Below are 11,085 nucleotides of genomic sequence, written 5' to 3'. Positions count from 1 at the left end.
AGTGTGCTCCAGGAGAGGGGTCGGCCGGACATAAGGCGCCCCTAGGGTGGCATTCGGAGCCTGGAAGGTGGTTGGGCGCAGGGAGGTGGGCGGCTCAACGCAGGAGCGCCCCCTACTGGCCCGCCTTATGTGGTGGAAACAGCGGAGGGATACTAATACCCAGCTGTGTTCCTGAGGTGGGATCTCTGCACCCGCCACAGGAGCCCTAGCATAAACCTTGCCTTATGGCATCCCACGTGCCCCTGATCCCTCTCTGTAATGCCCCCTTCTTCAAGAACCAGCCTGTTGCCTTTGCACTGCATCCTCCCAGGCCTGCTCTGGGATGGAGAGCACCGAGGCAGCTCTGCTCCCTTGTCTCATGAGGATCCAGCTTTTCTATCCTTCCTCATGTTGGAAGCTATGGGGATATTTGCAGTGCGAGGGCTGATTGAAGGGAGGGTGCAGAATGAGCCTGTTCCCAAGATGACATTGCTAGGGCACTCAGGCTTTTGACATGGAGGTGCATGTTCTCCAGTCAGCAGGGAGATGCTAGGTGTGAGGTCAGGCTGTGAGGAGCTGTGATAGCCTCGCTGAACACCAGTAATTTTTTGGTGATGGCTTTCTCCTCTCCATCTTCTCTTTGCTTGTAGATCCCAGGAAGTGACTTCTTGGCATTGGAGATGGAGAGCAGGTAGGATGGCTTTTGTGTGTCTGCTTATTGGGCATGTGAGGGGAGCTGTGCTGGGGTATGGCTGGCAAGGGAGTGCTTCCTTGGGGCTCATGGTTTTGGGCTGCACTCAGCAGCATACTTTTGGGTAGGGCTGGGAGAAGAGTTACCCTCATGGATGCAGCAGCCAGAAATTCTGTCTTCCCTGGTGGAGAAATTCTGCCTTCCCTTGGTTTAATGTCTCATCCACAAAGTGCCGTCTGTAAGGCTGCAACATATCCTTGAGGCTGCTCACCAAGCTCAAGTCTTGCTGTGGAACTCAGCCTCAGGCCTTTGGGATAAGAAGTGGGAGCTCCCTTGACCTCACAGTGCTTACGACTCTGCTTGGTGGAGAGCTGTAGCTGTGTGCATAATCTGGCAACTGTCTCGGAGGGTCCTGGGGTCCTTCAGACTCTGCAGTGATGGGGCAAGCTGAGGTGGGTCTTGTGGGATGGGACTCTGGTTTGCTGGTGGTGAGGTTCAGTTCCTCTTCCCTGCCAGTGCTCAGCTTCCAGGCAATCAGCACCTGCTGAGCAGATGTCTCCAGGCCTGGAGTAGCCATGTCCTTGGGAAGACAACCGCTGCCAAGAAGCTGTACAAGCAGCAGCTGCTCCGCAAGGGGCTGGCAGCCTTGCAGTGGGCTGTGCAGCTGAGGAAGACTCAGCTGGAGACCGCCCAGCAGAGATACACCCTGGCCATGCTGGCTGGCAGTTTCGACAGGGTAAGAGTGGGTAGGGCATGGCAGAGGAGGTGCTACCTGCCACATAGGATTGCTGGGGAAGGGAGAGCAAGGGGATGGGGAGTGTTGCTCAGATGTGCCTGGACCCCTGCTACAGGGTGTGGGTAGGTCACAGGCTCGGTTTGTGGTGGGGTCTGACTGTGCTGCTCGCTTTTCAGTGGAAAGAGGCAATGGCAAAGCAGAGCAGAAGAGGAACTTCCCAGAGTGAGCTAAGCCTTCAGACCAGAGATCTGCCCATCGGCAGTGTTGGGTACAGCCAAGGTCCAGCTGGAACAGCCCTGACTGAATGCCAGCTGGGCACAGGGCCCTTGAGAGAAGCAGCACTGAGCAGTGGGTATGCAAAGCTTTTTCTCATTCATGGCTTCTCATCTTGGATGATAATGATGGGGCTAGAAGCATGGCCCAAGGGGACTCTGTATTACCAAGATCCTGTCTGAGGAAGTGCAGAGCAGTAGGATGCGCATCCCTGGCTCCATAGCTTCGTCTCCAGGGATGAGGTTTCCTGTTTATGTTCACAGCTTCTGAGCATCAAACAGCTCCTCTTCCAATGCATTTCTTGTGCTTTGGGAGCAGATTTCTGTGTTTGAGACCGGGAGGAGATGAGAGCTCTCTTTCTTTCTGGAATCCAGTTGCCAGGTCTACTTGTGAAGGGGTCAGAGAACCTCAGGCCCTGGCAGGAAAGCAGGCCTAGTGAAAGGGTGGGTCTGTTTGCTCCTCAGATTCTGTGGCAGAAGCACTGAGTCCAGCTCCAAACAGCCGCAGGGCCTGGATTGCAACCCTGTCCCCTGCTGTGTCTCTGTGGGTGCCTGCTCTAGCAGACTTGGAGGTTAACTCAGGACTCTTTCAGGGTGGAGGGAGAGCTGTGGAGACAACTCCATCACCGGCAGAGGGCTAATGACCTGGGGCGGAGGGCACAGGCCATCGGGGATCTGAGGCGCCTGGCTGGTAAGTGCTCACTTTCTGTGTGTGGGGGGCTCAGACATGCCTGCTCCCAGCCTGGGAAGGTGGCAGCATGGCACAGCCTGGCTTGGATGTCTAGGGGGTGCTGTGCCCTTCTGGATTCTGCAGAGCATGGGGCATGGTTGAGAGGGGGCAGTTCAGTAGCTTTGTGGATCAGATACCTGTGATGCTGTTGAACAAGCCCTTTGCCTCATTTAATCAGCAAGTTTAGCAGGTGCTGTGGCTACCGTGTGGGCTAATTCTCAGCAGATGTTGCCAGCTGCCCCGTACCCCACTAGGGTTGGGGCTGAGGTGTTGATATCTTCAGAGCTGACATCTCTCTTCCTTCCCTCCCTCCCCCACACTGTGTCACGCAGCAGCTTTCCAACTGTGGTGCCTGCAGAAGGAGCTGCTGGGCAGAGAGGAGGTCAGAGCAAGCCAAGCTTGTGCCCTCCTGGAGAGAAAGCGGCTCCAGAGCATCTTCCAGGCATGGCGTTCCCGGAGCCAGGAGGCAGTGCAGGTTTGGTCGCTGGTGACTCAGCTCCAAAGAAAACGGACAGCTCGGTATGCAGGAGAAGGCACGGTCTGGGGAATGGCTGGCTCAGTTTGGGGTGTGTTGTTCCAGGAAAGTCCAGACAGCAGCCCAACAAAGACAGGGCCAGCCTGGTTGGGGACTCTGGGTTCAGTTCTAGGCAAAGCCATCCCCCTTTACACCCATATTTATTCAGAGCAGTGAATCTGGTGTGCATGGGGAGAGCCTAGGGCTCCGACATGAGGCAGATCTGTCATGGGCAGGCAGGAGGTCGCCACCCATGTGTAACTTGGCTGCAGTGCATCCTCCCACAGCTCTGATGCCACGGTCCAGACACCGCAGCAGAGATTGCCAGGCTTGCAGGATTCTTCCTGGGGCTCCAAGGCCTTGTGATATCATCAGTGGAGACAAGGAGAGGGGGAGCCCAACTCCTGTCTTCTCTGGCTTCATCTGAAGTTTGGCCCCTGATCTCCAGGTGTAAAGGAGGTTAATTCACTCCTAGCTTCACTTTTTCCCTCCATCTGAGTCCTTCCCTGTAGCCCCCATGTTAAAGACTAAGAACATTCAGGGGTATGAATTCAATGCCTTTGACTGAGTTCCTCTCCTTAGCCAGAGTGGGGTAGCACATATGGCTTTGTGCAGGCCTGCCCTTCACATTCCCACCAGGGAGTTCACCTTCGTCCTGGACAGGGCGCATGTAGGGTTGAGAGGTTAGTTCGGTTTCTGTGGCTTTTCTGGTGGTTGGCTTTTCTGGTGGTTGGCAGTTGCTGGTTGTGGATTTGGTGTTGTAGATGCACACCCTTGGGTGGGGGGAGCGGGATGGGACTGGCTGGAAATTTCCTAATTCATAGAATCGTAGAAAATCAGGGTTAGAAGGGACCTCAGGAGGTCATCTAGTCCAACTCCCTACTTAAAGCAGGACCATCCACAACTAAATCGTCCCAGCCAACGGTTTGTCTAGCCAGGTTTTGAAAACCTCCAAGGATGTAGATTCCACCACCTCTCTAAGTAACCCATTCCAGTGCTTCACTACCCTCCTAGTAACAGATTTTTTCCAAATATTCAACCTAAACTTCCTTGCTGCAACTTGAGACCATTGCTGCTTGTTCTGACATCTGTCACCACTGAGAACAGTCCAGCTCCATCCTCTTTGGACCCCCTTCAGGTAGTTAAAACTGCTATTAAATCCTCCCCTCACTCTTCTTTTCTGCATACTACATAAGCCCCGTTCCCTCAGACTCTTCTCAGAAGTCATGTGCTCCAGACCCCTCAACATTTTCATTGCCCTCTGCTGTACTGTCTCCAACTGTTCCACATCCTTTCTATAGCGGGGGGCACAAAACTGGACATAGTACTCCAGGTGTGTCCTCACCAGTGCCAAATAGAGGGAATACACACTTCCCTTGATCTACTAGCAACGCTTCTACCAGTGCAGCCCAGTATGCTGTTATCCTTCTTGGCAACAAGAGCACACCCCTGACTCATATACTCATATCCAACTTATTGTCCACTATAACCCCCGGGTCCTTTCCTGCAGAGCTGCTGCTTAACCAGTTGGTCCCAAACCTGTAGCAGTGCATGGGATTGTTCTGTCCTAAGTGCAGGACTTTGCACTTGTCCTTGTTGAACCTCATGAGATTTCTTTTGGCTCAATCCTCCAATTTGTCTAGGTCACTCTGAATCCTAGCCCTACCCTCCAACATATCTACTGCTCCCCCCAGCTTGGTGTCATCTGCATACCTGCTGAGGGTGGACTCCATCCCATCTTCCAGATTGGTAATGAAGATATTGAACAAAACCATCCCCATGACTGATCCCTGGGGCACTCCACTTGATACTGGCTGTCAACTAGACATAGAGCCATCGATCACTACCCTTTGAGCCTGATGATCCAGCCAGCACTGTACCCACCTTACAGTCCATGCCATCCAACCTGTACTTCCTCAGCTTGCTTGCAAGAATGCTATGGGAGACTATATCAAAAGCCTTGCTAAAGTCAAGGTATATTGTGTCCACTGCTCTTCCCACATCCACAGAGCCAGTTATTTCATCATAGAAGGCAACTGGGTTGGTCAGGCATGACTTGCCCTTGGTGAATCCATGCTGACTGCTCCTGATCATTTTCTTCTCCTCCATGTGCTTAGAAATGGGTTCCTTGAGGACCTACTCCATGATTTTTGAGGGGAATAAGGTGAGACTGACTGGTCTGTAGTTCCCTAAATGCTCCTTCTTCTTTTTCTTAAAGATGGGCACCATATTTGACCTTCTTCAATTATCTGGGACCTCCCCCAGTTGCCATGAGTTTTCCAAGATAATGGCCAGCGGCTCTGCAGTCATGTCAGCCAACTCCCTCAGCACCCTTGGATGCATTGCATCCAGCCCCATGGACTTGTACACATCCAGCTTTTCTAAACAGTCCCTAACTTGTTCTTTCACCACTGAGGGCTGCTCACCTTCTCCGCAGACTGCTGCCTGGTGCAGGAGCTGACCTTGCCTGTGAAGACCAAGGTAAAAGAGTCATTGAGTACTTCAGACTTTACCTTCTCATCTGTCACTACATTGCCTCCCCCATTCAATAAGGGACCCACACTTTCCCTGACCTTCCTCTAGTTGCTAACACACTTGTAGAAACTCTTCTCATTGCCCTTCACGTCCCTTGCTAGCTGCAACTCCAGTTGTAGTCCAGTTCATTTTCTTGGTCAATAGACAGCCACAAGTTAGGAAGATCTCTTGGTCTGGAGTCAGCTGCTCAATCCAGAGGTGGAAGGAGATTGGCTCAAGGGCCCATGACAATACTCCTACAGTCCCCAGAATGCCCAAGCACTCTGAACAAGGATGGCCCATTCTCAAGGAAGTCAGCCAGGGCGGCTTGATTTATTTTTGCCTTTGGTCTTCTCAGGTGTTTCTGTGCATGGAAGCAGATTGTTGAGCAGAAGACACTTTGCAAACGCAGTCTGGAACAGCACAGGGCAGCATCATTGAGGAAATCCTTCCAGCAGTGGGTTCTCATACTGCAGCTCAGGGAAGCAGACAAGCTGACAACCATGGACCTGTTTCTCCTGAGACAGAGGCGATACTACAGTGAGGGCCCAGCTAGACCTGGGAGAAACGGGTGATACCGATGGGTTACGCTTTGTTTGCCCCTGTCTGGTGCTATGGTGACAGTTCAGCAGCTTAATTCAGGGCAGCCTGATTTGAGCCTGCTAGGCTTCATATAAAACATATCATCATGAAAGCTGGCCTTGGGAAGAGAGTGATCCAGGCTCGGCATGCTACAAGCCACTCTGTGGCCCTGCCTGATATGCCTAGAAGAAGGCTGGGGAGGTCTTGTAAGGGAACTGTCTCCTAAGTGGGATGGGGTGGGAAAGCTTCTGCCTGTTGCCCATCTCAGGCTGAGTTTCCAGCTCCTGACAAACTTTTGCTGTCTGTGATCTGCAAAGGTCAAGGACCCAGCTCAGCTGCCAGAGGGCCTGCGGTGGAGGATGACCACCCTCTGCCAAGCTCGACCGTCCTGAGATGGTCCCTCAGGGTAGGAGGCAGCTCTCTGGATGACCACTGCCAGAGATTGAAGCTCCAGAGGATATTCCTGAGATGGAGAGCAAGGCTCCATGAGCAACAGCAAGCCAAGTATGTGCTAGAATACCCAACTCTGAATACATCCATTGGGGGTCTGGTGGCCAGGTGGCTTTTGGGGCCCTGAGATGAGAAACCACTTTGCCCTTCAGCTCAGGTCTGCCTCTGGGTAGGTTGCTTTGGTGTTCTTCTTGTCAGCATAGATGAAAAGATATCCAGTGAGCAGTTCTTTCCAACCAGCTGCAAGCCCTAGGAAGCTCCTGGTGACCACAATGGAACCTGTTCCAGAGAATGCCCAAGTTTGTGCATTATCAGAGCAAGCAAAGATGGTGCTGAGAAGGGGCTGATGGTCTAGAAGGGCAGAGACTGGGTTTTCTTCTCTGAATGGCAAGTCTCATTGATCACTCACTGTCATGTGCCTGGAGCCTTAGTGCGGGTAGGGCTGCATCCCTTTTGCTGCCCTGGTGCAAGGTGTAGCCCTGTGGAAAGACCAGGGCTTCCATGGAAAGCTCTAGGGACCTCCCAGGAGCTGAGGTGGCTACCATGAGTCCGGAGCAGAGTTGTGGGCTGCACGTGTGGCACAAAAAGCATCATGCAGGCATGCTGAATCAGCGCAGTCAGGGAGGGAGGCCTGCCTGCTCTGCCCTGCCTCCACCCCTCATGATCCAGCTTCCATCTCCTGCTGGGTCCTTGGCCCCTCTGCTGAAGCTGCCAGCGAGGGGTCTGGAGGTGCCAGTGCCTCCACTGAGGCAGATCTGGCACAGTTCACATCCACCCCAGAATTGCCCTGACCTGGCCTTAAGCCAGGCTCAGCAACCTCACCTTCCCTTCACAGAGCCTTCTCCCGGGCATCAGAGCAGCGCCAGCTGCGGGAGGCCCTGAGGCACTGGCACCACAGGGCTCTGCAGCTGGGTCCACTGAGCCACCAGCCCAGGGGCCCTCCTGCCTGGCTGGATTCAGAGGAGTCCTCAGCATCATCCGGCTTCCACAGCAGCACACCAGCCCCTCCTGTCTCCTGGAGCTCCCTGGATAGGGTGAGAGACTGCTGGGGGTTCAGATCTGGGAGGGCCCCCAAGGGATCTATATCTGTATGGAGTGCATGGAGAGGTGGCATGACAGGGTGGTTATAGTAGGGCAGAAGGCATGAGGGGACCTCACGTGATTGCTCTGCACTTGCTTGGGCAGGAGGTTCTCCTGCATTCTCACTGCATGCCAGCCAGCGGGAGGGGCTGGGGGCCCTGGACAGGGCCTTAGCAGCGGGAGGGGCTGGGCTGCAGGTGCCTCTGCAGGATGCAGTTCTTTGGTGCACAGCTGATGATTGCTGCACTTGCTCTGTTCCTGCCAGCAGCCCCTCGTGGGGCTAGCACGGTGGTGAACTTGGCTCCCTTCCCCACTGACTGCAGTGCCATGGGACAAGCTGCCATCAGGGCGGCCTTTGCATAGCCTTTGGGCTGCCCAAGTCCCTCTGGGAGGCTGTGTTGGTGCCTAGATATGGCCTTTCATAGGTATGGCCTTTCATGGCACAGTCTTGCTGGGGGCATGGGCCTCACAACCACGTTCTTCCCTTGTGTGTGATCAGGACAGCCGCCAGAACAGCAGCTGTTCCATGCTGGCCATTGAAGACAACCCCTGCCCGCTCCACTACAGCTCTGCTCTGCAGCAACCCCTCTGCCCACCGGGGCCAGGCGATCTGTGCGGAGAGCTCTACTTCCAGACATCCTTTCTCCCCCAGTTCCCCCCAGGCAGGTAAGCTGGCTTCTGTCTCTGTGAGGCCCAGGAGGAGGCTGCTCTTGGCTCCTTGCTCCCCCGTCTTCCCCTGCCCTGTGAGGAGGGAGTGACCTAGTGTCTATGTTTTGCAGGGGGAGCTGGTTCATTGGAAGTCACCTCCAATCCTTGGGGCAGTGCAGCCCAGACAGCGAGGGCCAGTCGCTCTGCAGCTCCTTGGCATGGGAGGAAACAGGGCTGCAGAGCAATGCATGGCAGGTAATGACTGAAGTGCCCCCACATGGCTCATGCCCACAGGCCTCACCTATCTGTGCTCCATCAGGCAAAGGTGCGGGCAGGGAAGGAGGTTGCTTCCCCCTCCAGCTGTGAGCCCTAGTGCCAGCTGGGCAAGGCAGTTTTGCCTTGGACTCCCAGCACTAGGTCTTGCTGGCTACAGGTAGCAATAAGTGCAGGTGCCTCTGGTATCACCAACTGAGGGGCCCGGGGCATCTGAGCCAGGTTGTGGACTCCTGACAGCCCCTTGTATTCCAGGTGTGCAGCTCTGCAGAGGAGCTGGACCGTGTCGGCATCTCCTTTGGGCACCACATGGCACAGCGGCTCCTGCAGAAATGCTTTTCAGCCTGGGCAACCCAAACAAAGAGGCTCCTTGAGATGCAACAACACCATCAGCACAGCCAGCTGGCCCGGTGAGAACCACCTTGAACCCATTTATCCTTAGAGACCTCCTGAGGGCTGCTGCCCCCATTTCATAGATGGGCCCTGAGGCGGGGATACAAAGGGACCTGCCCAGGGTCGTACAGGCTGCAGTAAGGGGGAATCAAACTTGGGCCTTCCTGGACCTTCTTATCTAGTAGGAAGCAGTGCAGTGTAGGGGCTACACCCAAGTCAGGCTCCCCAGGTCCTGTTCCTGGCTCTGCCACTGACTTGTCTTGTGACCTTGAGTAAGTCTCTTGCCCTCCAGTCCTTGGTCTGTCTTTCTAATGGACTGGAGGGTGGAATATGAGGTGTTTGTGCTGGTGCAACACATAGGAACCTGACCAGGAGGCGCTGTAGATGTACCAGTTGCATGGTGCAGATGCCATCGGGGTGAGCCCCTTGGCTGTGAAGGGATTCCTTAGCCCCAGTTCTCTGACATCATTCCTCCCATCATCCAAATCCCTCACTTCTGCCTGAAGCCCATGGACCCTGGGAAGCCATGTGAACTTCTCTCCAGCCCCTCACGTGTCATGTATCCTCCCCCCTGCAGGGTATTCCTCAGCTGGCACATATGGGTTGTGGAAGATAAGAGGCGGAAAGACACGGCGTCCCGACAGTACCGTCTGCATCACTATCAGACTGCCCTCACCCTGTGGAAGCAGAGGCTGAGCCAGAGGGTGGAGGCAGACAGGAGATACATACACCAGCTTCACCAGAAGGCCACAGATACCCTGCGGCACTGGCACAAGTGTTGGCAGAGTAAGTTATGCCAAGCCTGGCTGTTCTGGTGGTTCATTGAGGGGTTGGGAGAGGAGGGGCATTGGGTTCCTGGTGCTGGCATTAGAGGTCAGCATGGGGTCTCTCTTTTAGGCTCTTCCCATTCAGCCTGCTGTGCTGTAGTGGAGGGTCTAATGTGGGTGAGCATCACTGCCCTTTGGCTGCATGCAGAATTGGCTGATTGTGTTTCATATGCCCTGTACTGCTTATAGCTCATGGGGATTTGCAGCTGTCTTGGTCTGGACTGGTGGAATGTGAGTTCTGAGCCCATGGACACAGCAAAGTGCTGAGTGACCCCAGAGTTCAGGGACAGCCATGGGGTCCTTGGGACCACAGGGTTGCAGCAGAATAATTCACCTGAACTTGTTATTGCCTAATGAGTTGGCAGACCTCCCTCCTCCTTCGCTGGGGGTTGCAGTGCATGGCGTGAGGTGGGGCAAAGGTGTGTGCTCTCATGATCCTGTCTTGTGTCTGCGCCTCAGCTTGGTCTTTGCCTTGCCAAGCCCTGGGGACTGCTCTCACTGGGGGCCTGTGTTTGGTTTCAGGGCAGAGCGCCTTACGGAGGCTGCAGCAGCAGTGGGCTCAGCACAGCGCCCAGGTGAGGAAGAGAATGGTCCTAGAGATGTGGCGCTGCCAGGCTAGGCAGCGGAGAGATGCCGCCTCGTGCTGGGGGCAGCTCGTCCTACGCAGGTTAGTCTGCTCCTACCGCAGGGTTGTGGGCTGGGGCTCCAGCACCTACAGGGGATGGAGCCAAGGTGCTGGGTTGGGGCTGGGCAGGAGGAGGTGGGGGTCCCTTCAAGAAGCTGTGACCCAGAGCCTCATGCTCCCTGTGCCCTCCCTCCCTGCCAAAGGCAGGGCCTGGCTAGGCCAGACAGATATGAGTAGTGTCCCTTCCTCTGAGACCTTGCCCTGGGCCCACTTCCTCTTCCCTCTGTCAGGGGTAGCAGAGGGGCTTTTCCTGCCACAGAAGGGAACATCTTGGGGTCACCCCTGGAGGGACTAGGCACTCAGAGGAACCTGGGCAAAGTGGGTTTAAACCTCCAACCTGGCTCCCACTGTCTGCACACATCTCAGCTCTGGCAGCCTCAGCAGGTTCGGGATTGCCTCTCCCTACTTCCCCTTTCCTGTCCAGGCTCACTCCAGGAAGGCCCCTGCTTGCTGCCAGTTGGGAAAGGCAAAGCCCTGCTCCCAGGCTGGCGTGGTTATTCACTGTCCCCTGAGCAGGATGGCTCCCTTGGCCTGAAGTCCTGTAGCATCTCACCTTGACAGCACCTACAATCTGGAGGCCAGCTGGGCTGGTTTGTTTGTGTTTGTATGAACAGTCGGACCAGGCGCTCCCTGGCAGGGAAGCAGCATGGGGTCGCAGAAGAAAGACCCACACCCCAGGGTACCTCAGGCTGCCTTCCCAGCCCCCTCAGC

The 11,085-nt window shown here is 55.1% G+C and overlaps 1 protein-coding gene across 5 annotated transcripts in view; it reads left to right on the top strand.

The window, feature by feature from the left end:
- CUNH1orf167 (chromosome unknown C1orf167 homolog) overlaps window positions 1–11,085 on the top strand; it is a 26,840-nt gene that overhangs the window by 5,887 nt on the left and 9,868 nt on the right. For 4 of the 5 annotated variants that reach the window (XM_019511724.1, XM_019511722.1, XM_019511719.1 and 1 more), the window contains exons 3-15: window positions 630–670; window positions 1,187–1,406; window positions 1,583–1,758; window positions 2,272–2,369; window positions 2,741–2,927; window positions 5,795–5,976; window positions 6,336–6,522; window positions 7,304–7,502; window positions 8,048–8,214; window positions 8,328–8,451; window positions 8,725–8,879; window positions 9,440–9,648; window positions 10,212–10,356. In XM_019511724.1, the coding sequence (XP_019367269.1) occupies window positions 660–670; window positions 1,187–1,406; window positions 1,583–1,758; window positions 2,272–2,369; window positions 2,741–2,927; window positions 5,795–5,976; window positions 6,336–6,522; window positions 7,304–7,502; window positions 8,048–8,214; window positions 8,328–8,451; window positions 8,725–8,879; window positions 9,440–9,648; window positions 10,212–10,356 (2,060 nt within the window). In that variant the 5' untranslated portion in view covers window positions 630–659. The remainder of the gene's footprint in view (window positions 1–629; window positions 671–1,186; window positions 1,407–1,582; window positions 1,759–2,271; window positions 2,370–2,740; window positions 2,928–5,794; window positions 5,977–6,335; window positions 6,523–7,303; window positions 7,503–8,047; window positions 8,215–8,327; window positions 8,452–8,724; window positions 8,880–9,439; window positions 9,649–10,211; window positions 10,357–11,085) is intronic. The other variant, XM_019511720.1, reaches the window with a different exon arrangement.

Source organism: Gavialis gangeticus, unplaced genomic scaffold (genome assembly GCF_001723915.1).
Source record: "Gavialis gangeticus isolate Ggan-Ray unplaced genomic scaffold, GavGan_comp1, whole genome shotgun sequence".
Classification (NCBI taxonomy): Eukaryota; Metazoa; Chordata; order Crocodylia; family Gavialidae; genus Gavialis; species Gavialis gangeticus.
Note: the sequence above shows the minus strand (reverse complement) of the source record. Positions and strands in the feature narration are given on the sequence as shown.